Source organism: Corapipo altera, unplaced genomic scaffold (genome assembly GCF_003945725.1).
Source record: "Corapipo altera isolate COAL_440 unplaced genomic scaffold, ASM394572v1 67, whole genome shotgun sequence".
Taxonomy (NCBI): domain Eukaryota; kingdom Metazoa; phylum Chordata; class Aves; order Passeriformes; family Pipridae; genus Corapipo; species Corapipo altera.
The window spans coordinates 6,887,655-6,914,800 of NW_020884906.1; the positions used below are offsets into that span (position 1 = coordinate 6,887,655).

General features: G+C 48.2%; 2 protein-coding genes across 7 annotated transcripts in view; one reads left to right on the forward strand and one right to left on the reverse strand.

Annotated features, from left to right (window-relative positions):
• Nucleotides 1–19: 19 nt before the first annotated feature.
• On the forward strand, nucleotides 20–8,365 carry TRAFD1 (TRAF-type zinc finger domain containing 1). Of its 2 annotated transcripts, none has more exons than XM_027651904.1 (11): nucleotides 20–582; nucleotides 1,954–2,089; nucleotides 2,163–2,216; nucleotides 3,382–3,643; nucleotides 4,257–4,526; nucleotides 5,085–5,158; nucleotides 5,342–5,557; nucleotides 6,405–6,504; nucleotides 6,777–7,083; nucleotides 7,496–7,565; nucleotides 7,877–8,365. In XM_027651904.1, exons 1-11 carry the CDS (start codon nucleotides 533–535, stop codon nucleotides 7,916–7,918), a joined length of 1,581 nt encoding a protein of 526 aa, XP_027507705.1. In that variant the 5' UTR covers nucleotides 20–532; the 3' UTR covers nucleotides 7,919–8,365. The 2 variants fall into 2 exon arrangements, with proteins under 2 accessions (XP_027507705.1, XP_027507706.1); XM_027651905.1 differs by lacking the exon at nucleotides 20–582 and adding an exon at nucleotides 589–966.
• A 784-nt stretch (nucleotides 8,366–9,149) lies between these two features.
• The window catches only part of HECTD4 (HECT domain E3 ubiquitin protein ligase 4), a 71,347-nt gene continuing 53,350 nt past the window's right edge, over nucleotides 9,150–27,146 (reverse strand). For all 5 annotated transcript variants that reach the window (XM_027651900.1, XM_027651902.1, XM_027651899.1 and 2 more), the window contains exons 60-76: nucleotides 25,963–26,142; nucleotides 24,356–25,662; nucleotides 22,666–22,873; nucleotides 21,583–21,806; nucleotides 21,350–21,501; nucleotides 20,901–21,007; nucleotides 19,956–20,079; nucleotides 19,014–19,204; nucleotides 18,304–18,450; nucleotides 17,154–17,273; nucleotides 16,874–17,029; nucleotides 15,336–15,439; nucleotides 14,257–14,478; nucleotides 13,728–13,894; nucleotides 13,066–13,261; nucleotides 12,488–12,710; nucleotides 9,150–11,882 (exon numbers count right to left, since the gene is read on the reverse strand). In XM_027651900.1, the coding sequence (XP_027507701.1) occupies nucleotides 11,746–11,882; nucleotides 12,488–12,710; nucleotides 13,066–13,261; nucleotides 13,728–13,894; nucleotides 14,257–14,478; nucleotides 15,336–15,439; nucleotides 16,874–17,029; nucleotides 17,154–17,273; nucleotides 18,304–18,450; nucleotides 19,014–19,204; nucleotides 19,956–20,079; nucleotides 20,901–21,007; nucleotides 21,350–21,501; nucleotides 21,583–21,806; nucleotides 22,666–22,873; nucleotides 24,356–25,662; nucleotides 25,963–26,142 (3,965 nt within the window). In that variant the 3' untranslated portion in view covers nucleotides 9,150–11,745. The remainder of the gene's footprint in view (nucleotides 11,883–12,487; nucleotides 12,711–13,065; nucleotides 13,262–13,727; nucleotides 13,895–14,256; nucleotides 14,479–15,335; nucleotides 15,440–16,873; nucleotides 17,030–17,153; nucleotides 17,274–18,303; nucleotides 18,451–19,013; nucleotides 19,205–19,955; nucleotides 20,080–20,900; nucleotides 21,008–21,349; nucleotides 21,502–21,582; nucleotides 21,807–22,665; nucleotides 22,874–24,355; nucleotides 25,663–25,962; nucleotides 26,143–27,146) is intronic.

Sequence of the window (27,146 nt, forward strand, 5' to 3'; positions counted from 1 at the left end):
GGGGGGGGGGGGGGGGGTATCCGCAGCGCTGGTGGGAAGGGGATTTGGGGATACGCGTGGGCGACGCGAGTCGGGGTTGGGGACGCTGGCGCTGAGGCAGCGAGAGCGGCCCGGGCTGGGTTTGGGGAGGCGAGCCACCGGGAGCGGTGACTGACCCGGATTCTGGGGCGCCCGACACTGAGCCGGGCCGGGCTTGGGGACGCCCGCGATCGACACCCACCGAGCCCCGGAGTAGCCGCGGCCGCCACCCGGCCACCGACCCCTCGGGGGCACCCGCCGAGCCCTGAGGGACCTGCGAGCGGCACCCGCCGAGCCCAGGGGCCGAGGGCCCCCCGCGAGCGGCCGGAGCACCGGGACCGACCTCTGCAACCGCCCCGGGCCGGGCTGGGGGCACCCGCCAGCGGCACCCGCCGGGCCGCGCTCCCTCCCTCACTCGCTCCCTTCCTCCTTCCCTCCTTTCCTCGTTCGCTCCCCGCCGGGGGAAGGGGCAGCAGCAGCAGCAGCAGCAGCCCCTCGGGGCACCGGCCCAGCCATGGCCATCGCCGCCGTGCCCGGGGCCGAGTCCCGGCTCTGCGGGAACTGGTAAGGCCGGGCCGGGGTCGGTGAGGGCTGGGCCGGGCCGGAGCCGCGTTGAACCGGGGTAGAACTCCGTGGAATGCTGGAAACACCGGCGATCCAGCGGAATAACTACTGCCTTTACAGACAAACGCTTGGGCGTCGTTTTTACCTTCTCAGCTATTAACGCCTTGTAATTTTCTCCACTTTTACTCAAGTTTCGTAACAGGCTATTAGAGAGAGACTAAAGCGTTTAGATAGGAATACAGCCTCGGTTTTCAGTGAAATCCACACGATTTCAGGTTTTCTTTCAGTAGCTCTGTGCCTCAGAAGCTCAGGAGAAATATAAAAATAGAAGCCCTAAGCATATGTTGTTGTGGAAGTTCTCTCTGACAGCAGCTCCCAGTGATGGTAATTCTGTGACTGATAACGACCTCACCTCACAAGTTGGGTCCTGGCTATAAGCAGTTAAAGAAATCAACTCCTTTAGTGTTGTTTTTTTTTCGAAAAGACATCAGAACCCAAAGGGCTTCTTGCAACATCATCCGGGTTTGTTTGGTCTGCGCAGCTCAGACGCTGCTGTGGGGCCTTGTTGCTTTGCCAGGGTTTTGGCAAAAAAAAAGAAATATGAACAGCTGGAGTTGGAGCAAGAGGTTATACAGTTAATTTGGGTGTTTTCAGGGCTGATTTCCTGGAGGGGGGGATGATACATCCATCTAGAAGCGATGCTTCCTGCTTGAGGCAGGAGTGAGGACTGAGCTCCTGGCCCCTCGGTTCTTTTTGGTCCTTTTGTCTTTGGTCCTTTTCTGTCCTCAGGGGAGGAAAATGGGCATCTTAGAAATAAGACCTGCGGAATTTTGGGGTACAGAATAGTGTTGTTAGTGCTGGGGCTCTGAGCAACCCGGGCTATGGAAGGTGTCCCTGCCCATGCAGGGATGAGCTTGAAGGTCCCTTCCAACCCAAACCATTCCATGATTTCATCATTCCCTGAACAAATCTGGCCTAATGGCATCTGTCAGTTATTTTTTTCCAAGCAAGGCACTGTTTGACCTCTCATAGCCAAGTTATTTTCAGGCAGAATCTTTTATCTTCTCAGGTTAGTTTATTAACTTGCACCTGGTAATAACTTGTTTGTGCTGCATGATTTGCCTTTCACATAAGGAAATAAATGCACCTGGATTTTATCTTAATGCTGTGTGATTTTTGGGTGCTAAATACATTTACATCCACCTGTGCAGGAACCTTGAGGCCTGGCTGGGCCTTTCTCTGGAGTTACTCAATCACTTTAAACCACGAATTCATCAAAATCTTCCTTAGCATTATTTTTTTGTTATGAACAACTATTTGAATTTGTTGTCAGTGTGTTTCTGCCCAGTAACCTCAGTGATTTTCTTCCAGCAAAAAGGACATTCCTGCAGTTAATTTCCTCATCCATGAAATCCACTGTCGCAGAAATATTGAAATATGTCCCTACTGCAGTGACTCCATCCCAAAGTCTGAGATGAAGAACCACATTGAGTCTGAACACGTGCAGGTGAGAAAGACATTTCCCCCCTGAAACTGCTGATTTCTGTGGCAATTAATCCAACCAAGTCTGTTTGCTGCAGGTGACCTGCAAGTGTAGGATGAAGATTGAAAACAGTCTCCTTAAGGATCACGAGGTTGGTGGATTTTCTCTTCTTAAACCCTTGGGAGAGACTCTGTGGTGTTTCCAAGCACTGATTCCAGAGCCTTCCTGTCAGCCAGAATTCCAGCCTGTGGATTGTGCATCCTTTTATTGAGTGATGCTTCCTAAATTCACACTTTCTGGGAGAAGGGGGTTGGAAATTGCCTTAAAGTGCTGGAGCCACATAGGGTCTTCATGTCAAGCCATCTGTGATAACTGGTAATTTTTTGTCCTTATTAGTGATTAAGGTGAAAAATAAGTATTTCAAAATATGATTAACCTGGCTTTTTGTCCATTCCTTTACCATTTTATGTTTCTGCCTCTGCTGCGGGGATTGAGTTTTAATAACTCCTTATTATATGTGAGTTGTAATAACTTCTGTCCAAACAGACTTTAAAAATAGCCTGTAAAATAAACTAAAATAGGACACAGTGGGATTTTCTGAGTTCTGAATCCACTTGGCTGCTGTCACAGGCAATCTTGTTATAAATGTCAGTCCCTTCCCTTCCCGTGGGCTCATTTAAAGGCAGCTCTGGAAGTGCCACCTCAGCCTGTTTATTGCTGAGGGGAAAAAGGATTTTCCTTGGAAATCTGTCCAGTTCTAAACCCTGGAAGTAGCTTATCCTGCCCCTTTGTGTGTGACGCTTTTGGCTTTGTTTGCAAAGCAAACAATGCTGCTTTATTATTGCAGCATCTGCAGTTATAACAGGTATTTTATCTATTTTTAACCCCTTTTAAAGGGCAACTTACCTGTTGTCGAGTGTGGGATAAAGAATATTTACAAGCAGTTTTTGCTGAGTAGTAAATGAGGTGTAAGTCTGTTCCCTACGGAACACACACCAAGGTGGTTTTTAGCTGTACTCAGTGGAATGTCCTTGGATTTCAGGTCTGTATCTCAAAGCCAACTTCAAAAACCTCCATGTGAACCTGCTGTCCAGGTCAAAAGTAATTTCAAACGGTGCTCTGAGAGAGCTTCAGTTTGTGGTACACAGGTCATACAACGCGTTGTTGTTACGTTTCTCGGGTCGTATCTTATTCCAGGCTATTTTTTAGTGAGGCTTTGGATGAGGAAACAACAGAGTGCTGAACCCCTGAGCAAACTGAGACCCTCCCTCCTCCTTTGCCTCACGTGGGAAGAGCCATCCCTGTGTGTCTTGCAGGAGTCAGCGTGTCCCCTGCGCCCCGTGCTGTGCCAGTTCTGTGACATCCCGCTGGCCTTCAACAAGCTCCAGGAGCATGAGAGCTACTGCGGGGCCAGGACCGAGCCCTGCGGGGACTGCGGCCGGAATGTCCTGCTGAGGGACCTCAAGGAGCACCCCCGGGTCTGTGGGACAGAGGAGAAACCCCGAGGGAGCGGGACAGCACCAGGATTTGGGAATGAGGAGGGAGGTCTGCGAGGTGCGAGGAACCGACTGAGACCAGGTACCTGTGCTGGGCCGGGGGGGAGCCCAGGGGGAGGAGCAGATTTAGGGCAGCTGTGAGGGGGAAAACAGGAGCAGGAGAATCAAAGAAATCAGAAGTCTGGAAACATGATTTCCTTTCAGTGCAGCCTCTGGAAGCCTGGTTTTCCTTTCAGTGCAGCTTCCCTACCAGAAAACAAAATTAAAACCCATGAAAATTTTGAAACTGTGACATTTCGTGGGTTTCTTCTGTATAATTCCCACTGTTGTCAAATACAGTGTCATTACGAATAATTTGTTTTCTTATCAATATACTGAAAAAACAAAGTTGGAGTGTTTCAGCCTTGTAAAAGGGTTAAGGTTACAGGGTATTAATAACTTGCTCAGTGTAGTCACTAAAGCTCCCAAGAAGCCTCAGTTCAAGCTTTTGGAGTAAGAAGGAAGTTACAACTTCCTTATTTTTCTCCTTTTTTGCTTGGTACAAACAAACCCAGGATGATTGTCCTTATTTATCCTCCTGAATTTGGGACAACTGTCCTTGGCTTTGAAAGGCTGAACTCCAGGAGTGTCCTGGGAGGGAACCGCTGGGGGCAGGTTTAATGTTCTCTCAAATTTACAATATTTATCTTTTGAAGAGGATGAGCTGGAACAGCTGGAGAGAAGTGAAATCCCTCATTCCCCACTTCCAGAGGAGTGGAATGCTGAGTTAGACTACGCATTGGCTCTCAGCCTGCAAAATGAGAATAATCCTCACCCTAACACTGCAGCTGGAATTCCCAGGGACTTCTGGGAATATGACTACACCAAAGAGCCCAGGTCAGCTGCCCACCTCAGTGAGACACAGCAGTCAAACACATTCTCCTACGACTCTCCAGGGTCTTTTAGCACCTCAAACCACAGAAAAAGTAAGTGTAAATATGGTGGTGGTGATGGGGGTTCCTTAAATTTGAGGGAAGGGAGAAGGAAAGATTGGACTGGGAATGTTAAAAATTGTCTAGGTATTTTAAAATGTCAAAATTAGTCTCTTAGACTCCTCCTAAGGCAAAGCAAGGGAAGAAGGAATAAAAGCTGGGGGGGGTCTCTGACCTTGGTTAGTGGTGGGAGCCCCACCACAGCCAGGGAGGAATGTTCTCATGGAAATTAGACATGATGGGAAGGAGGATCTGGGAGAGGCCTGGAGAGCAGCTTACTTTGGAAGGGCAAATGGCACTGAAGGGTTTATTGAGGGCAGTAAGAGGTGTTTTTGCCAGACCATTCACTCCATCTTTGACCCCAAAGCACTGCTCTCCTCTGGGTGATGTGAAGCTCAGCGAGTGGGACGGGAGGAGCTGTTTCCTCAGCGTTTGCTCTGGGTGCTGTCCCAGCACAGACCAGAGCCTGGTGCTCAGGAATTGTGAAGATCAGTCACTCCAGCTGCTCCAGACTCTCCACAATAGAGGATGTTTCCTTCCCTTCCCTTGCAGACACGGAGACCATCATGTTGCCCTGTGAGTTCTGTGAGGAGCTCTGCCCCGCCGAGGAGCTGATCCTTCACCAGGTTTGAGGCTACCTCATGTCTTGGGGTTTGAAGTAAAGACTTTACTGTGACTGGAAAGGGTGTGGTTGACACAGTGACACTGAGAGAACTCTGGCAGTTAGTTGGGTCTTTGCCAAGGAAAGTGGTTTTTAGAGTCCCCTGGCTCATAGGAAAGGTGATTTTTCTGTGTTTCTTGTGTAACAGACGGGGTGTAACCCAGCAAGTGCCTTTGCCTCGTTCAGTAAGAGAAGCTCTTCTCCAAATCCATGGGACTACGATGGTCTGTGTGCTGTTGGCTCCAACAGCTGGAGGACTCTCCCTTCATCCCAGCCCCAAGGTGTCCAGGCAGACGGAAACATCATGATTCCATGTGAATTTTGTGGCATCCAACTGGAAGAGGAGATTCTCTTCCATCATCAGGTACTGAACAGGATGTGATCTGTCGTGTCACATCCAACTCAAGGACGTGCTGAGTCCTGTGGGCTCTTGGGGGTACATTTTAGGAGTTCAGGTAACTGTCCCTGGGTCAGAGCTTCCTAAACAAAGCTCTGGGGTTCAGCTGGAGGGTTGTGCCAGGGTGAGGCTCTGACTGAAAAGTACCAGATTATTTTAAAGCTCTTGTAACAGAAACTAAACAAAAGGGCTGAAATTGCACAATTGAAGTATTTGACTCATACAGAAAATGTTGCGGAAACCTGGATGTGAGTCAGCTGAGGGGGGAGAGGAGCACAAGGGCAAAACTGTGTGGGTGGGAGAGGAAGTAGCGAACAGACCTGGGAGTGGTGTGCCCTCTGGAATCTGCTGCTGTTACAGACAAGATTGGAAAATGCTGAGCTCACTCATTTCTATGTCATGGCTCTTTCACGCTCTTGGTCCCAACAAACTGGTGCAGCTGGAGTTTGGGTGGTTGTTCTGGGCCTTTCCTCTCCAGTCCTGGGGGACAGCAAAATCAGGGTTATTGGAAATGAGATCTGATACCATTTCATAGGTTATCCCAGAATAGTTTGGGTTGGAAGGGACCTTAGAGCCCATCCAGTTCCAGCTCCTGCCATGGGCAGGGACACCTCCCCCTAGCTCGGGTTGCTCCAAGCCCTGTCCAACCTGGCAGGGGGTGGAACTGGATCAGCTTTAAAGTCCCTTCTGGGATCCCATGACAACAATTCCCTACTAACCTTCTCCTCTGCGGGGTGGGGTGCTGCTGTTCAGTGTTTCCCAGGAATAGCTGGGTGGGGTGTGATGTGAGCAGTGTCTGTGTGTTCTGCTGCAGCACCAGTGTGACCTGCGCCCGGCCAGCCCTGCGCCCGCTGCTCCAGCCCCGGAGAGACGGGAATCGCCGGAGCCGGCGCGGCGACGGAGCAGGCGCCAAGGTGGGCGCAGCACAGGCTCACTCTGCTCTGTGGTTGGGGCACATCAAACGTGCTCTGTGCTGGTGCTGTTACCCTGTTCTGTCTCTAAACTGAAAAACCTTCAGAGTCTTCTCCCCCAGTCTGGGAGGATTAAATCACTAAACTCTGGGTCCTCAACGATCTCTGTTACGGAGCCGTGGGTTGCAGGGATGGGAATGGGTCTGGTTCTGTTCTCTCCAGGGGCTGGTGCTGCAGGTGCTGTTCCTGTTAAGCTCTGTGTCCTGTCCTTGCAGGAGATGTTTCTCCTCGCCACACAGAAGGCTTTGGGCAGTCAGGGCTGGGCTGCCCTGACCGAGGGACCAAGCTGAGGAATGACATGGCCAACGCCAGGAACACACCATTGTCCTGTTCCCCGGGAGCTGCTGATGCTCCCAACATGCAGGGCAAGCCCAGGAAGGGGAATGGCAGCCAGGGGAGACCAAAGGACAGAGGGACAGGTGAAGCTGCAGGGGGGACAACGCCACGAGCCAGACCTGCTCAGCACTTCCATGGAGAAACCTTCACCTCCAGCTTCTCCAGAGCTGCTCCAGCCCAGCCAAGGTACCACCTTTGCCTTCTGTTCTCTTCCCCTTCCTTGAGGTGCAGATCTGGATTCCCTTGAATTTGCCCGTAGCTGAAAAGCTTTTCACAGGCTTTCAAATGGACTCAGTTGAACTTGGCTGGTGCTTATCTGAGATTCAAAAAACAAATTTAGCTTCTTACCTCAAAATACAAAGGGCAAAGTGGCCCCTGGGATAAAATGCAGGATGACACCTGGTTCCCTGTCCATGGCAGTGCTCTGCTCTCCCCGGGCTCTGAACGGGAGCGGGTTCTGTTACAGAAATACCTGGGTCAGAGTTCAGGGGAGACACAAGAGCTTCTCCCTGCCCCCTTCCCCATGTCCCTGCTGTGATGCCCACCTGTCCCAGGTGCGTTTGCCTCCTCTGAAGGTGTCCCTGTTGATCCCCCACAGCCCCAGCACTGGAGGAAGGAGCCTCAGGCTGCAGGACGGGCGCATCGGCCTCAGGCGCCGGAGCTCCAAGGTGAGGCTGCAGGGGCAGCTCTGGCAGTGGGATGGGCTGGGATCTGGGCACATGGGTCCCAGCCCTGCAGGGCTCAGGGGGTGGGAGTTCCAGGGGTCCCAGTGCTGCTCTGGGGCTCCCACTGGGCTCCTCCTGCAAGGGAGATGGGCAGGGAGGAGAGGACAGTCCCTGGCTGTTACCCCTTGTGATGGCTTTGCCAGGACAAGGAGTTATTTTACATTTCTCCTGCTTCAGAGAGCTTTTTATCAATTACTTATTATCAAGTAATATTTGAAAAGAGTATTTTTCCTTTCTTTTCCCTTTCCCTTAAGGCCAAAGCCCAGAGCCCAGGGGCCGGATCCCCCGAGGAATGAGCCACCAGTGCTGGAAGACACAGAGCTCTTGGCCCTGTTCCTGTGCTCTGCCCCCCTCTGGTCAGAGCACAAGTAAATTCCCACCTTGGATTTAAATTTTTAGGCAGTGACCATTTTCTAAGTATCTATTTTTAATCTGTGAGAGCAAACTTCAGGTTTTTACGTCTCAGATTGCCCCCAGCACCCCCAAGGCAGCAAAACCTTGGCCCCACCTGGGTTCTGTGTCTGTGTGGGCTCCTTGTGCAATCCCAGGACAGGATTTATGCCAGGCTGAGCTCCCAGGGTGTGTCCTGCCTTGTCCTGCTCAGGCACAGCAGGTGTCACCCAACAGGGAGCAGTTGGATGGACCTGCCCCACACGGAGCGGGACCGAGGGTCAGAGGTCAAAAGCTTCTCGCATTATCCCTGTTTTGTAAATTCCTTGGAATAAAGTTTATCTGATGCTGTCCCAAAATGCTGTGCAGTAAAAATCTGTTCCATGAACCTTCTCTGAGGGTGTTCCCCTGGTGCTGGACAGGGGGTCTGGGAATCCCCGTTCCACCCTTACCTGCCCTGGGTCTGTGTTCCTGTGCTGTTGGCAGCCCTGGGGCTTTGGGAAGTGGTACTGGAAGAGCTGCAGCAGGTCTCTGAGAAGCCTAATTAAGGGGGTGCAGCAGATGGCATTAGCAGGGCTAATTAGCCAGTCACCCTTTGAGCAGGGCCTCATCTCCATCCCACTGGTGCAGCTGGAGATTAATGAGGGCTAGAGGGATCTTCCTCTTAAAATAAAGACATTTTACAGATGCTCCCACCAAAGGTGTTTATTTATACAAGAAGAATAAAGGTATTCAAGAACAGGTGGCAACCAAACCTGTGTTCTCCCCATTCCTGGGGAAGATCAGGGAAAGGGAGCTGGTTCCTGGGGTTTGGGATTGATAATGGGATGCTTGGGGTCAGAAACCATTAGTATGACAAGTAACTAATTACTGAGGTGGCAGAGCCTGTTGTTATTCCTCAGGATGAATATCCCAGAGTCTCCAGGAAGAGAAAGCTCAGCAGTGGGTATGCTCGCTTTGGTACAAAATATTTACATTTTGTTCCAAGTAAATAAGTAAATAAAAACGACCCATAAAAGAGGGATTTAAAGAGAGAACCTGCAGCTTCCTTCCTCACCCTCCTCATCCTGTGCTTCAGGCAGCTCCAGCAGTGGGTTTCATTCCTGGCAGCCCCAAAGAAGGACACGAGAAGTGCAGAGGGATGTTAAGAATCTCCTTTATGCAGGTGTACACTCGATGGCCAAGAGCACTTACAGGTTAATGCCGTGTACGGAACCGAGATGGACACACACCAAGCTAGAACTAATACCCAGCTCCAGAGTTTTTCCATGGTTTAGTATAATTTTACATTCTGAATGAATATATATTAAAAAAAATAATAATAATAATCATCACAAACCAATCTTTGCTTTGACAAACAAGCCTAGTACAGACAATGTCAAGTTCATTTAAAGCACGAGGAATTAAGGATGATTAGAAAAGCTTTAATCAAAAGGCCATTGGAGCTGCAGCCGAGGGGCCGCAGCACTTCCTTCCCAAGGAGCATGAAATTAAAAAAAAAAATGCCAAGAAAACCCCCCACAGCTCCTTCTCCTGTGGGGCTGATCCTGTTCTTGAGAACAAACCAAGTCGATGGAGGTTGGTTATTGGTGTGACACTTGTCCTGTAGAAGAAGCTCCATTTACACCCCCAGGTGCAAACGGCATCGACGCAAAGTTCGTTATTTGTAATCATAAATAATTAACTGTAATAAATACGGATCAAGTAACTTTCCAGCACGTCTCGGGGCTGGGGTGCAGATGTGCTCCACTCGGATGTGCTCTCCAAGGAGCACACAGACAGTAGCAGCAGTTTCTTACTCACAGCTGGAACCAGCGCCTTGGGAAACGTTGGAATTCCGAGCTCCAGAGCCTTCTGTGGCTGCTCCTCCCACCTGGGGCCTTTCAGGCTTCACATGGGGGACTGGAACCCAAAACCACCCAGAAAGTGCCCAACCTGCAGCCACAGCTCTGCCATGAAATTCCACTGGTGTACCCCACGTTTCCTCACGACACCCTTTGGGAACAAACCGGCTCCAAGCCGCTCCTTCAGCTTTGTTTTCCCTCGGTCTTTGTAAACTCCAGGTGTTGGCGCTTCCTCCGAGTGGTTTCTGAGCTACATAAACGCTTCTACCAGGGAATGGACGAGATTGGAGAGTAAATATTCTTCCTACATGGATCTGTTCCCTGGAAAGGGGGATATGCAATGGGAGGGTAACAGCTTCCTAACCACTGGGTTGGGAGACTCCGGATGCCAACGACTACCTACGACTTGCACACACATTCCCACTCGCTCACGGAAAAACAACATCCACACGTGTTCAGGCTCTTCCCTCACTCACAGCATCTCCCACGTCCCACACACTCACCGTTCCCAATATTCACAATAATGTACAATAAATACAGTGGGATTCCCAGGAGCATGGACAGGCCAAACCCTTTTCTGGAGACACGGAACACTGACCTGGAGGTGCTGTCACACCCCACCCACACCTTCCCGAGGCTGAGGGACACACCTCAGTCCAGCCCAGCACTGGCACTTGGCTCAGGGCAGTGCCAAGCCCCCGGCACAGGCAGATTCCAGGGTGGGCTCTTCCTTGGAATTCAGGTTCCAAGTGATCAGTGAAGCAACATCGTCCATGAAACCCTGGATGGGGGTGGCCACTGACACCAGTGAGGGACAAGACAACCTTTGAGGGGCTGCTCTGACCACCCAAACCACGTCCCACAACACACCAAGTGAGATGTGGCGTCGTTCTCTCTCTGCAGCTGGCTCCTGTCTTTCCATATAAAACAGAAGCTTCATCCTCCTTCCTCGTCCTCCTGCTGGGTGTCACATTTTTAGGATAATTTGCTCTTTAGATCAAAGATTTTTGAGTACAAAAATGAGTTTGATCACACCCTGGTTGTTCTGAAAGCTTGTTGGGAACTGGGATCAAGTCCCAGACTTTGGGGTTGGACTGTGATATCTTACACCCTTCAGAGAAAAGCCAGTTTGTTCTGCTGAGATTTTCATTACAAGACATTATTTTGTTGCTAAGCAAAGCAGACATTCAAGAACATCTAGGGCAGGAACCCAATGGAATTACTGCCCTTTCACTGTTCTGTTATAAATCTTCCCAAAAGTGTTGAGCTGAACCCATATTAAGTGGCAGCCCCCGTGTGCTTGCTCAGAGTTTAAAAAGATTTAAAAGGAAGTGGTGGAAAGGTGGACATGAGGTTTGGCAGTGAAGTTCCTGCTCCAAACCTCAAGTAAGTGCCACGAATCCTGCCCATGGCACAACAGTGCCCGTGCTCTGCCTCTGCCAGTGCAGCGATTCCCTCCCCACACCCAAACTGCGTATTTTTGTACTCAAAAATGTCTCAAGGGAGAGTGATTCATGACCTTCCTGACCTTGGAACGCCCTCCCTGCTGCTGTGTTTGCAGGGGAAGCTCGTTCTGGATTACAAAATTAGAAATGTACATGTTGAAAGGTTTGGTTTTTTCCCAATTAAATTATACACAAACCGGTCTTTACTAAACTATCCTACAAATATTCCACAAACAAGGCAGCAAAAGAACCAGTCCACCACAAAGTCTACAAATACAAAATGGAAGTCTTCTGGGAATTACTGTAACGGGAACGAAGGTTCAGAAAATAAATTAACCTCCAGCTCGTCAGGTGGAGTCACGGGAGGTGCTGGATGGAACTGGAGGGTTTCCACCGTCGGCAGAGTCACGACAGAGTCACCTCTGGGTACCCCCTTCCTCCCCCTCAGCCGCTCAGAGGGTCCTCCCGGTAGTGGATGGCGTATCGGAGCTTCTCCAGCATGATGTCCAGGGAGGAATATTGCGGGAGCTTGATCATGAACATGCACGTCTCCACACGGATGTACCGCGAGTCCGGGGAACCTGCCGGGAGAGGCACCAGGAGGGGGTTGGAGAGGCACCAGGAAGGGTGGTTGAAGACACCCAATGCTTTTCTCCTCATTGTCCCAAAGCTGTTCCTCCTCCACACCCCTTACTGAGGGTATCAAAATCAAATCCCTGCCTCTTGTGGGTCTTTTGAATCTTAAATATCCTGTGCTTCTCCAAGAGGCCTTGGGCTGATATTTTTCCGATAGCCCAATAATTTTAAAAGCATAAGAGACAAATATACAAAGTCTCTCAGTGTCTCTCTAGAGACAAAATTTTAAGTATCATGAAATCTCAGAATGATTTGATTTGGAAAGGACCTTAAAGCTCATCCAGTTCCACCTCCCTGCCATGGGCAGGGAACCTTCCACTAGAAGTTCAGGTTTATGTTCCATTTTATTCTTACATGGTTTACAACCAAATTGTCTTCTTATTTACACTCACGACTACCTGCCTCTCTCATTGTCATTGTTTGTGCACTAAATACAAGTTTAAATTACATTAAGAGGGACTGAAAGCTGGAACTGTGCCATGAGAGGAACCACCTCCCATTGCCTTTGGAGGTGGACACCCCTAGGACAACCCCCAGGACACCCCCGTACCTGCAGCACCATCAGGGGGGGCGATTTTCATGGGATATGGGGGCACGTGGGCGGTGTCGGGGCCCCCGTCCTTGCAGGGGCAGGTGAAGGGGATCCTCTCCTGGTTACAGGCAAACTTGATGAACTTGCAGAGCTCCTCCTGCGTGAACATCTCCAGGGCGCTCCAGAAGAACTCGATGTGCTGATCGGTCTCCATCAGTCCCACCTGGTACATGGTGTGTGCCTGAGGGAACAGAAAGCACATGTCCACTCCTGACCTCCTCTCTGCCTTCAGGAATCTTCCCCACTACACTTCAGATAAATACAAATCAATAAAATGGAGATGGATTTAAAATTTGATGTTAAAAAGCAAATTCTTTATTCCTCTCTGGAACAAGCCCCACTCCTATTATTTCCTGAAGCCAGTGAAATCTTAAAAAACTTCCTTGGGAGTAAAGAGATTTGTCCAAGTACAGACCAGAGTTCCCCAAGGATGTCCTGGCTGCATCATAGCAGAAGATTACCCCCAACACCTTCCCACTGGATCCTCCTCTCTGTGTCACATGGGGGAGCTCGGCCAAACCTGCTATTCTTTGTACCTTGAGAAACTCCAGGTTGATGTAGGGGAGGCCACAGGTCCTGAGCTCCATCTCCAGGGGGGTGAGCGTGGTGAGGAGCTGCAGGGGGATGATGGAGCCCAGCCCTGCCCTCACTGCAGTCATGCACTCCGGGGTCTGTAGCTCCCGCATCCGCAGGCTCCGGATCGCGGCCGCGTACACGTCCTTGTTCTCCCACCTGCAGGCGCAGAGCTGGGATGAGGCAGGAACACCTGTAGCAGCCCTCATGCCCCACCCCGGACCATCATGTACAGAAGCTGTTTATGAGGGATTCCACTTCTGAATAATCCAGAGTGAGCGATAAGCGCTTTGCATTCTGATGCTTCCCAGTTCAATTCCACTCTCTTCAGCTTCCTCCTCTCCTCTCCCCCCTGCCTGTTTCTTCTCAAGCCTCACATCTGTGGCTGTTCCCTGAAGGCCACCCATAGCTGACTCCAGCCCTGCTCCTCAGCTCTCTGTTCCTTACAGAACCAAACAGCATCAATGATTCCAAATCCCTGCCAACTTTTCCCAGAGTAAAGCTTTCCCAGAGCCCCCAGCTTCTCCTAAAAGCACCTCTGGAGAGCCTGGTGCTTGGAAAGTCACCCCAGAGGTGGTTCTTCCCCACCTAGGAGCCATGTCCTGCCCAGAAGGCTGTTCCTTACCCCACGGGGATGTGCCTCCCCCTGGGACACAGCTCCACCTCTTCCCCTGTCATGGTCAGGTAGGTGAATTTGCAGCAGGGTTTGTTGGGACAGTCGGGACTCTCCGTCGCCAGGTGCTGAGAGGCAATTTCTGCACACAGAGCTTCCAGTTCTGTCTCATCATTGATCTGTTGGGAAACAACCACAAGGACCTGGTGACCAGCAGGGCAGGGACTCTGTCCAGGTGTCACCACAACGGACAACCCGCTCCAACAGTGGAATTCAGGAATTGCTTTGGGGGTTCTGGTCTGGTTTAGCAATTCCACATTCCGGTAAACATGTCAGCAGCCTTAATTCCCCTCTGCCTGGCAGCAGGGGAGGCTGAGAGGCTTCTCCAAGGTAACAGGATGTAAAATCCTACAACACAACACTTCCTGACCCTGCTCCCATGAAAACCACCTGCCAGGATGGAGCCACCACTGAGGGCAGACAGCAGTTCCCTGCTGGGGGAACTGAGAAAAAGGAGGGAAAAGGAAAGAAAATGACTTACATTTTCAAACTTTTTGACGTAGTTGTAGGTGAGGATGTCGGCTTCCTGCAGATCCACATCAGGATCCAGGAGCTCTCCCACCAGGGTCTTCCAGAAGGAGGGCAGGAGGTCCAGGGGCAGAGGAACATCTGCTCTGATGGCAATTCCCAGGAGCTGCCCAAAGAAATGGAACAGCTGCTCCTCGGCGTAGGTGATGGGGCTGGGAGTCAGGATGTACTTCCCCTTCAGAAAAAAAACGGGCACACAGAGCAGGATTTAACAACTGACAGCCCTGAGGGGCCATGTGGTAACAGGCTGGTGGAAACCCTGACTGGAACCTCAAGAATAACGTTTATTGGCTACAGAAGGACCTGCAGAGAGTGGCAGGGAGGCTGCATAATTTATACACTGATACCATGTTATCACTTCATCATCAAATCCACACGCTATTTGTTTTATGCTTGATATTTCAGTCTTTCAGTTGTGAGATGTTTCTGAAATACAGCCTGGATTTGCAGAGCCAGGTTTGATACACAGTTGGTCTTAAGCTGAGGGAAATGGCCTATTTCCTACCTTGTGAATATTCCCAAGAAGGAAGGATCCCTCAACTACTGTGAATTCTTTGGGCCATAAGCTTTATCTTGTTTCCAAAGAACATCTACTGCACAAAATAAGACACTGAAAATGCACTAAATAGCATGGATGGAGCATCTTATTCTACTGGGAATGTGAATGACCTTCCTGGTGATATTCCTGGAATACCTGGAGTTCACCAGTTTGGGACAGAAAAATCTCTATCCCAGACAACTGAACCCCATTTAGTCTGAACTCTGACCAGGAGTCTTAATTCTGCTACATTTTGCATTTTGATGACCTGGCTCCTTCCCCAAGTGCCTGTTGCACGTGAGGTGCAACAGAGATTCACCAAGAGCCACTCCCAGCTCCCTCAGGATGTGGGACCTGCCTGGTTACATGTGCTGGGAGGGGCTGCTGATGTGAGGTCTCTCTCTGTCCCTCTAAACAAATGTGTTTCTCTCCTGTTCAAACCCAGCATCCAAAAAGAGAAAAACCACCTCATTTTTGGCACTGAGATCTCACACCTTGTTCTTATTGACAGCAGAGCTGGGGCACAGCAGGAGCAGGGAGAGCGAGGAGCTCTGGAGCTCTTTGCACACTTGCCAAAGGAAGTGACGGAAAGATCCACCTGGGAAAGAGACAGGGAAAACAAGGAAAATAAGGAAAATATTGATTTGTTTCCTGTTGAATTCCTGAGTGCTGCTTTGTCTTCCAGTACTCTGAGAACAGCAGAACTGTCTGTCCCACCAGCTGGCCTGCAAATGGAATTTGTTGCTGGATTAGGAGATGGAGGTGCTGTGTTACAACAATGGAGTGTTTGCACAGGTAGGAGCAGTGAGGTGATGCAGAGACCAGCACAGACGCTGAGGCACAGACATAACATTTATCTCCTCACAGCTACTGCCAATAACCACCACAGACCTCCAAAAGAGAAGAATTCCCCTGGGAGAAGGCACCAAGGAGCCCCTGGTTCAGCTAATGGGTGCACACTCACAGGAATGTTCCTTTCCACATCAGACAGGAGGTGATGAGATGAGAAGTGCGTTTTGGACTCTTTGGCTCCATATTCCCCCACAAATCTCCAACAAGGACCACAACAATCAGCACAGACCACATGCATTTGGACAGCAGTGATTGATTTGCTGCTTTGACTGTGGCTGACACCTGCCTGGATACCCCAGCAATTATTCAACAGCTCTGCAAAGCTGAATTTCCTCATATTGTGTTTAAACTAGTCTCTTCCTGAAAATACAGCCTATGCCAGCAGAATAACACAGTCAGCTTTGTCAGGAATTTGAATTGAATGTTGTCTAGTTTAAATTCGCAGGTGTTGTTTCAGTGCAATTTGGTTTAATAAAAATTATATCATTAAATTCCATCATGATTCAAGTGGGAAAATAACTAATCGTGTCGTGGAGAAGAGGGACAGATTATAGATCCCGTTTCATAAATTCCATCCTCTTGCAACAATTATGTGCAATATAGAGATGGTGCTGGGGAGGGAAAAAGGAGACACTGGACTGATCTGAATTTGGGTAAAATGAACAAGTCTGAACCCTTCAGGAAGAAGCCTGAAATCTGGCTTGATTTCAGCTTGGCTGCATCTGTGAGGTGAAGGGATAAGAAGGCAGACAAATACAGAGAGGAAAAAGGAATGACAGGAACTACAGATGTGATCAGTAAGCAAGAAAACATCCTCTTGAAAACACCCTAAACATTGTTCAGAGAAAAATATACATGTATGCTCCAAATAAGCAAAGAAATCCCCACGAGAGTATCTGCCATGAAAGGGCTGAAGGGCAAACTGAATCCTTCATTTTCATCCTGAGGTACTCAGAATTTCCTGGGATCAGGCATGTCAGATGCCATTTACTATTTCCCTGTGCACACACAGAGCCCACAGAGCACCTGAGAAGCCGCATGCAGAAGGGGATCCCATTCTTTCCACCTGCAGGACTATGAACACTACGAAGGGAACACTGCTCCCTGGAGTTGACAAGAGCATGTTCTGGTGAAGCCCTGGACTCTGCCTGGTCCTGGTGACTCTGTCACCCCCACTTACTGGTGCCATGGACCTCCTCCCCGGTGAAGCGGATGTTGAAGGCGTAGGTGGGGTCCCCCCCACTGGCCAGTTTGACGCAGAGCTGGGAGGAGGGGACGCAGCCCAGCTGCCGCGCGGCCTGGCAGAAGTAGGAGTTCTCCGAGGAACGGATCTCCCCTGGGGAAACACACAGGGAAAAGAAACCCCCACGCTCAGAGCCTTTGCATTCATCAGCATCTGAGCTTGGGGAGAGCAGAGCTGACTTGTAATGGGTTTTGGAAAGGATCAGTGCTTGCCATACCTCCAACGATTTCCAGGGGATCGAGGGTGATTTCTGGGGCCGCGTGGTCGGCGGTTCTTTGGACAGTGGCATTGAGCACCCTGTTCATTACAGTGACTTTCGTGTCGTAGAAGATTAAACCTGAAGAAACAAACACATTTCAGTACAGTTAATTCACCCTTCTACAATCTTCTTTTCTGAAATTCTCTAATGGGCAACGGTAGAATAATATTTCCCCTTCATTAGGTAGGTGAGACACGGCTAATCTATGCTCTTTCAAAAAAGCATTCCATAGAATCCTAAAATGGTTTGGGTTGGAAGGGACCTTAAAGCTCATTCAGTTCCAGCCCCCTCCATGGGCAGGGACAGCTGCCACTAGACCAAGTAGCTCCAAGCCCTGTCCAACTTAGCCTATTTGTTACTCATGTTTTCTGGAATAAGTGCACTGGGATAGAACACTGATGAACACAATTCCAATGTTCTATAAATAGATCCCAGCAACTCCACCACAATTTCTGTAAATAGAAACACTTTGCCAAATAGTTGTCAGACATCTGGGATGTTTTGACAGTAAAGCTTCAGGCAAGAAAACATGATAAAAAATAGGGCTGTGACACTGCCCCAAAAATAAATCTAATTTCTCTATAAAGAGAAACCTCTGAACATTCCTCTCTTCCCCATACTGGTTTACAAGGTTTTTTCCAGGGGGGCCAATAAAAAAACCTCCTTAACACACTGACACCTCTAGTGAATTCTGTATCATCTTCTTCAGAAGACAAATTTGGGAAGTGTAATGACCTAAATCTTGGGTTTGCTTGTTGTTGTAAAGGCTGTAAAAACCACTTTAAATGCTGATGCACGGCAAGTATTTTCTTGATCTCCCTAATTCTACAACTTTGATGACAAATTCCTGGAACTTTCACCTGATCTGCTGCTTGTTAACAACAATTTTCATTTATGGATGCTGCCAAGAAGACAAAGGAACATTGAAGACCACCCACAGACAGAACACGGGCCAGCTCCCTCTGTGATCAAGGGGCACAGTGCCTAACGACTTAATTGTAAGAATGATCTCCCTCTCCCTTAAAAATCGAAAGGAGCAAAACTTTCCCCCCACAGTGCCCTGGGTTGATGCTGTGTTTGGTGCCCCCTCCCAGCCCTGCCCAGCCACCTTTGGCCTCCTGCAGCAGGGCAGCGATGCTGTTCCCGTACATGTCCGTCTGGCGCAGCTCCACCAGCGGCAGGAAGAACGTTTCCAGCGTCGTGTTGAGGGACTGGAGCAGAGCAAAGCGCAGGCGCAGGCTCTCCACGGGAACATCTGGGGGGAACACCCAGTCAAGGACAGAAAGAGATCCCACACCTACTGCAAAGCCCATCTTCCCAGCAGGTTTGGTCTAGGAGCCACACAAGCTGTGTCTAAAGCAGTCCCTCTGATCCCAGCACTCGGGAGGCAAAACCATCTGTGATGTTTCCTCTTGGATCCCTCTGGGTGTCTGAGTCCAGGATCTTTCATCATCGCTCAATTTGCATTACGTGGAGACCTTCTTAGAGGAACTTAGTGCTTAAAACAGGATTTAGGTGACTAAAGTCTGCCTAGTCCAGAATGGAAATTCAGCCTTCCTTCCCTCTGCAAGCCAAACTCACCAGGTATTTCCTGCTCCAGCTTGATCTAGGAATTCTGCTTGGAGAGCAGGGAGCAGTTGCAGTGCATTCCTAACTTTGCCCAAGCACACCCAAGGAGAGCAGACTCAGCATTCCCTCATCCCACCAAGGCTCCAAGCTCCAAAGGAATGTCCCTACCCCTGGGGACAGCCGGGTGGTTCAGGAGCACTCCCCAGTCTTCCCCTGGAAAAGGCCTCTATGCAAACAATCCATACATACTCAACAGGCAGGTAATCCTGGGATCTGCTGCATCAGCTGGATCCAGATACACCTCGTGGGGATGGAGCCGTGCTGGAGTGATGGCCAGGTGACGGCACAGCCTGTTGATGTACTGGACAAGGGCCACATCCATCTCCAGGGTCCATTTACGGGACGCTTTCTGGGCATGTCTGGCATCAATGCAGGCACACCTGGAGGTGAGAGGTGTAAAATCTGGTCAAACCAAGCCCTACACTGCTCACTAAGAGCATTTGGAGAACCACATGTGTTGTAAGAACTACCTGGAGCTGAGCTCTTCTGTCCCCTTAAGCAGAGCTGTTTCATTACAAAAATTCCAGTCTGAGGACAAGAACTGATTTATCCCCTACTTTTCCTCACTGTTATTAAATAATTAGGAAAAAAGGAACTGCCTATTAAGCTCACTTAGTGCACTATCTCCTCTGCAGAAGATATGGGGAAAGGAGCTATAACAATTAGCTTGTGGCCTGACACAGGGAGATAAGGAGAATTCATTTAAGGGACTTTATTCTTGTACAAGATTAAGAAATTAACTGTTCCCTCTTCTACATAATTTCTGACCCAGTCAGAACCCTGCCAGTTAAACAATTACCCAGTGCACTGACTGTGGAAGGAAATCAGAGACAGATGGAGCTACAATTCTCATTATGATAATTTATTATCCAGTGTGGAAGCTATAAAGGACACTATGGTATCTGATTTTCTTGACTATGCTACAAGAAGTCAGGAACCTGCATTTGGACAGCACAGGGACTCCTTCAAAGCATGTTTTGAGAAAATAACCAATTTTATCGACAGGCCTTGCAGCCATGGATGGAAATTGGAGTGTTAAAGCTACTTGGAGCAGGAACCCTTGGGATCAAGATTATTAAAGTGAGCACAATGAATCAGTATCACATTTACAAAAAGATGTGCAAAGTTTACCTTTCAAAGTGCAGGTCATACCCACAGGAGAGGATGGCTCTCCACACACTGCGGATGTCCTGCTTGGAGCGGTCCACCACGAATCTGTGGAATCCATCCAGGGTCAGATACTTCTCCTCAGGAACTGACAGCAAAGATGAGACCAGCAAACAGTGAATGACTTGCCCTAAAGTTTACACCCCACACAGGACAAGGGGATGGCTGCTACTTCCAGCTTTGTCCTGGTTCTCCCATCCCACCATGGATCGTTCCAACTACACAATGTCAGGTCCAGCCTGGCCCTCAGTCAATGGCACTTGTTCCCTCCTCAAGGACACAAATTCCCCACTACCCTCTGGGACAGCTCAATCTAACCAGGTATCCAGGATCCACACTTGGCTGAATGCTCAGATTCCCAGCTTCTGAGCTAACCTGGCATTTCCTACAAGGAAGAGCAGAGTCCAAGCTCATGTCTGCTCACTCTTCCACCTGACTAGAGAAAAATTCCAAGCATAAACCCCTGTCAGGGCATGGCTGTGCTGTCTCCTCCATGGATACACTTAGGAGGTATGTGAAGCTTCCCTTTCAACCAGTTTCCCTTTTGTAACTTAAGAATTTCCAACATAAATTTAGAAACACGATTAAAACCCACCTAGTTCAAGCCCATGATATCCTAACTTCCCACTACAAAAACCCTTGAGACCACACCCCTGAGGAAGTTCTCTACTCAATGTATTCACACAGTCTACACACTGTTGGATGAATGGCATGAGCACAGTTTGCTCTCACACTCACAAGCCCAGATTTAGAGATACAAATAAACCCAGCATTTTAAATCACTCTTTCAAAAACATTAAGTTACCCTTGTTAAAAACAAACCAAATCTATCACGATGTCATATAAACGTCAATAAATAAATTTTTTTTCTACTATGTAAAACCATAAAAAATTCTCTCCAGCTCCTACCTTCCTGTTTCTTTGTGGGAGACTTTTCGGGGTCCTTCTCTTCAGGTTTGCTCTTCTCAGGAGATTTTGGCTTTACAGTAGGTTTCTTCTCACTTAAGGCTGTTCGGCTGAGGGACAAAGTGAATATTAGGATCCAAGTTTTCTTTCATTTCTCCACAGAATCCCAGAATGGTTTGTGTTGAGAGGGACCTTAAAGCCCATCTGGTTCCATCCCCTGCCATGGGCAGGGACACCTTCCACTAGACCAGGGTGCTCCAAGCCCTGTCCTATCTGGCCTTGACTCAAGGGTTTAAGAACCCAAAACATTCCTTGTAGGTCTTTTATAATCCTAAAGTTGCCATTCACTCTTCCAATGCAATAGAAACACAGAGGGAGAGGGAATAAAAAAATCTGGATTCTAATAGAGAAATCAACTGTTTCACAAGTGCCAAAAGGCTGAAGACACTAACCTGACACTGTTGAGCATGGACTTCTCCTTGGTAGGGGGTTTGGTGACCGGGCGCTTGGTGCTCACCACCTTCACCGGGTGCTGCTCCTTGCCCGCCTTGTTGTACTTGCTCTTGTCAAATTTGGGCTTGGGCACCCCATACTTCCTTAAAATCTTCCAACACAGAAAGAGAAAGATTACCCAGTGCTCTCAAGTGGCACAAAAAGATGCTGCAAACAGTTTTCAAAGCGCTACCTGGGTGAGCTGGTCCTCGAGCACCTTCTTGGGAGGGCGGACGTTGGTGAAGAACACGTGCAGGAGGTTCCCAGGAGTCTGGGAGTTGATCTGCTCCTTGCTGAGGTAGATGTCAGACACCTTGATGGGCTTGGCTGGGGTCAGGCTCAGCATTTGCTCAGAATGGACACAGCTTTTAAAGATTTCTGTGAGGACTTCTCGAGCACCTGGGACCAATTTCTCACCTAATATAAAAAAAAAAAAAAAACAACAAACCAGCAATATGGTATAAAATACCCTGACAATTCTATAGAATTTGCAACGTGAAAATATATTTTGCATTCAAATATTCTATCACATGGCACTTGCTTTGACATAGAAAATCACTTTTGTAGGGAAAAAAATCATTTTGTTGTAAAAAAAAAACCCAAACAACAAACTTTTGTAGGGAAAAAAGTCACTTTTATAGGGAAAAGGCTGACCCTTCTGCACCCATTTATGACAGAGAACAAACTGAATGCTTTCTCCTGTTTTGGCCACATACTGTAATTATTATTTGAGTGGGAATGAAAAAAGTAAGACTATTTATGATGCCAGTATAAAAATTATGTGGTGTAGACAGACAGCAACACTTATCAGCTGAATTAGTAACTCAACTGAACTTCCTCCAAGTATTATCCTTCCCTGATTCAGGATTCTGGCCCATTTCAGATGTTTTAGGATCTGTACAACTTTCATGCTCTTAAAGAATATAAATTACTCCTTGTTCTACTTGACCAATTTCTAGTCTAAAGTTATGCTGTGTCTAACAGTGGTAAATTATCACAGTGGTTATTTTCTCAAAGAAGTTCCTAAACAATTCAATCAGTAGTTTTTTGGTGGGTTTTTTGTTTATTTATTTTTAACTTATTGTTTGATTAGCTGTGAGGACAGTTGAGCCACGTTCAGACTGCAAATAGCTGCTGGAAGGAGGAAACTTGCTGTGAAACTCCTCCCTGTCACCCCTCAATTAGTGAGTCCCACTGAATCAAGGAGAATCTGAGCCCTGTACCCCAAAAACTCCCCCAGTATAAGTGAGGTATTTGCCAATGTGAAACCACACACCTTTTATTGACTTATCATTGAAATAATCTTCTAGTGCTGGGCTCCCTTGGGTGTCAAATAAACTCTGGTTTACAGTAGAAACAGTTAAAATCTCCTCAGTTGACATCTCCATCAGCTCATCTTCACCATCCAGGCTGGACAGGCCAATGAGGTCACTGCTGTTGAACAGGCTGGCTCGGATTTTCTCTATTTTAGCTCTTGACCTTATCTGTAAAATAATGAAATTAGTTAACAGGAACACTGAGAACACAAATTAACTTCCAGTTACGTGGATTTGGGTTTTAAGCTTTCTCCCTCCCCCTTACAGATAAGCACTATGCTGCTCTTCCAACTCTTCTACATCAATAATTTGATATCAAAATTCAAGTTCAGCCCAGAAAACATCATTTAAAGATCATCAGGCCACTGAAATCCCCATGCTGGGAGTTAATGAGACATAGTTCTGAAACAGCTATTCCATGTCTTAGTTTGGAGACAGCTCTTGGAAACATCAAGAAGCAGAAGGTGTCAGACAGGTAACCTGTCATTATTTATAACTCTACAGTCCTTGCTTCAATTCTCCACTCAGAAAAGTCTTAATTAGCACAGGGTTTGAAGCCTCAGCTGCACAGATTGGGAAGAGAAACAGTAACTTCCTTATATTCCCAAAATAACAGCACTGTCAGAGCAGCTCCAGACTCGGAGTGGTTTCCATGTGAACACTGGCAGCTTTCTGGACACACTTCACGGGTTATTTCAACCCTGGGGGCTTCGTGTAAATTAACAGCTCAAGAATAGCAAGAGTTTCCATCTGAACAGGCTGATTTTCTTCCAAAAGGGAAACTGATACAATCCCAGACTACACAAAAACATCTCTCCCTTCCCAGGCCGTCAGGAATGGCTGTGCTTTTGGAAGCTCCTGATAAATCTGCAGCTGCTGGTGTAAGGACAGAGAAGGTTCTTGTGCAGAGTCAAAAACCTGCAGTGATCCAGTATCGATGGCAACCACCCACAATGCTTTTAAAATTCATTTGCAGCCACACATCAACAAAATTTATCATCTCTCCTCAAGCAGCTTTATAGAAGAATCCATAGATGGTTCAAAATCTGTGAAAATGTGCTCATTAAACATTAAATAATTGCCTTGTGGGTCAAACCAAAAGGACATGAATCTCTAAATCCATCTCAGCAGTAGCCAGTAGTAAGTCTTTGACATGAGAGAGGAAATGAATAACACTTCCCCTTTACATATTCTCCCTGCCTCCTGAAACAAGAAGTTTAAAGATTTTCTAAATTGAAAACTGCACTGGCTGCTGAGTTTAAGAGCCACCAATTTGCAATCCTCCAAGAATTTAATCCCTTAGGAATTCATTTATGCTCTTGGCTTCAGTAACACGTTGTGACAATGAGCTCTACAAGAACACACAAGAGTTTTTCCTTCCTTCTGCTCTAAAATTGCTGCTTGATAACTCCACTACTTGATCCCCTCTGTTCTCTGAGAGACACTGAATGTATTTGACACTGTGAATAGTAGAAAGTCAGTGCAGAAGGAAATTTGGAGTTCCTCAGCCATCCTGTCCAAGCTGAGAACTCCCAGTCTCCCATGTCTCATGTGCCCTTTGACACACACTTATCCTGCACCCAGAAACCAGCTCCTAGAGTCAGATCCCATTCTTCCAGAACCCCCTTACTCCAGAGGCCCCTCTCCTACCTCCACCACAGCAAAGCCCTTGATGGGCCGTGACAGCAGGGGCTGGTTGTCCAGGGATGTGACCGTGTACATGGACCCCACGTCCGACACCGACGCCGTTTCCACATTGTCGAGGGGTTCCCCAAGGCTGCCAAGGCTGCCCAGGCTCCCAGTGCTGCAGTGGGAGAGATCCAAACTCTCCTGGCTGGAAACAACATGCGGCTGTTCCAGCAATCCAGGTGGGATGGCCAGTTCCAGTCCTGCTTGGAACTGGTCCACGGAGATGTCGCTGACAGTGCGGGATATCCCCTGGGAGCTGCAGAGGGAAGCCTGGCTGGTGGATGCCGAGGCACTGACGCTCATGGCAGGGGTGACACTGCTGGAGCTGCTGATGTCCAGACTGTCTGCGCTGCTGGAAACAGTTGGTTTCTCCAGTTCAGTTCTGCATTCGCCTCCTTCTGCTTTGTCCTTGATTTTTTTGGGATCCTCTTCCTGCAAAGGGATGTAGATCTCATCTTTGAAGACCCCCCCGTGGGCATTGCAGGCCTTTCTGATGGCACTCCTGACCGTGCCCTCCTCCAGGTGGGTGGGGATCCCTGAGATGACGAGCAGGCGGCTGTGGGCTGTGGGACCCACCAGGGCCTGGCAGGCGTCTGCCACCGCATCGTTTGTCACTCCCAGCCCCTGGGGATCCTTTTTGGTCAGGTGCCTGAGGATTATGAGCAGAGTCAGTGCCCTGTGGAACCACAGCATGTCCTCAGGCTTGCTCCCTCCGATGCTGAGGAGCGCGGCGTCCGTCTCGGCCGCTCTGGACGAAGCCCTTTTCCCTGAGGATGACGTCTTTTCCCGCTTCATTTTGACCTTTTTCCGCTTTGACAGCAAGCTTGGACTCTGTGGTGTCTGTCCCGGAGAGGATGAAGATGAGGATGAAGAGTCACTGAGATTCGGGGCACTTGTGGACGATATCACATTGGCTGTGACACTCATGTTGATGGGCAAGGTTACTTCTGCCACAGCGAGGCAAACTTCCATCAGGGCATGGAAGTACGTGGAGAACCTTCCCTGGTCGGCCACTCCAACCCCAGAACCACCACAGGCATTCCCAGACACCCAGTTCTGGGTTTCCTCATCATACAGCTTGTGAAGCTCTGACTGCAGGGCCATGAGCATGGCCAGGCAGGGGTTGAGCTGCAGGGCAATGGAGGACGACAGTCCTGCTGGATTCTTCTTCTGCTCCAGGTTGTGGATTTTGCGAAGCAACTCAGCCAGGAGGTGAAATATTAATTCCTTCACACACGCTGCCATGTCAGTGGTCCAGAGGAAGTTCCCTGTGTGAGAAAGGCAAGACATGGGGTCAGCAGTGTTTCACTGCTTTATAACATGAGTTGCAAAAGTAAGACTAAAAAAACCACAACAAAAGCTTGTTTCAATGGCTGCACATCTGCAGCAAGAAAGACAGGAAGGGTATTCCAAGAAGTGCAATCAAGAGAAAACTTCTGGAGTTTGAAGAAAATTTCAATACAGTGGAAGAACTCAGAAAATCACAACTGTCATTTTTGTTTCCTAAACTCTCCACCTGAGCCAGCACATTGTCGGTGCTCATCACTAAGGAAATACTGGATACTCACCTAAGAATTCCACTACTTGCAAGAGAACTGAAGCAGGAATAGTGTCCAGTTCATCTTCTGATTTTCCATCCCCATCTTCTAATTTCCAAGTTAAGAGCTGTTCTGTGAATGCCATTGCCAGGGGGAATTCCAGGGGAAGGGAATGCAAGACCAACACGGCTCCAGGAGGAGGAGACACTCCTACAAGGTCGAAGACAACACTTATCATGAACCTAAGCATCAGTAAAGTGAAAGTATTAACATTTAGGATTTTTTTGAGGCTAAATTTATGTTAAGTGAGAATTTTCCCTACAGTACCTTGTAAGAAACAAATAGGAATGTTTCTCCATAATGATAAATTGATACGATTATAAATGTACAGAGAACATTTTGTTCACATAACAATAGCACAGAACAATTTTAAGCATGTACATATCTAAGTAGATATAAGATTTCCCCAAACCATTTATTTGTAGTGTGATGTGTCTGATGAGTACTGAGGTGCTGTAAATTCAGCAAAAGAAATTAAGGACCTCCAAGAGAAGAACTTACTGCACCTGGTCACCTTCACGGCTGTAAATCCCACTGTCTTTTTTTGAGGTGAAGAGTAAAAAGAATATTATTGATTTCTCTTGTTTGAGAAGCTGGGGTGACCTATGTATTGCTACACTGCACATTCATTACTCTGTATTAGAGGCCCCTACAATCACTTACAAAAGGAAAAAAAATAATCTCCATCTGAAACAGCATCTCAGGCAGCAACATGAACACTGCAGAATGAGTATTTTGAATAAAATGTTCTGATTAAAAACACTGCTTGTTGAACTCCTGGAATATAAAAATCAGAGGGAAAAAAAAACCCAGATCCTGAGGGATTTAACAAGACTAACAAAGATCAGAATCAGGTGGTTTCCAATGTTTATAAAACTCAGGATTTTTGGTTAAGAATGATTGCAAATTTGTGGTAGGAATCCCTTCTCCAAAAATCCTGCCATAACCACTGGCAGGACTGGTGACAAAACAGGAAGGTGCTACAGAAACAATGACGATCCTTCTGAGAACACAGTTAGAAAGAGTTTGAAACTGTGTTTAATGTTGTTGTTATTTTTTATGCAGTTTGATGTGCACCTTGTCTGTGGGGGTGATGACTGAGGGGTACATTTCTTACCTAGTTTGATGTGCACCTTGTCTGTGGGGGTGATGAC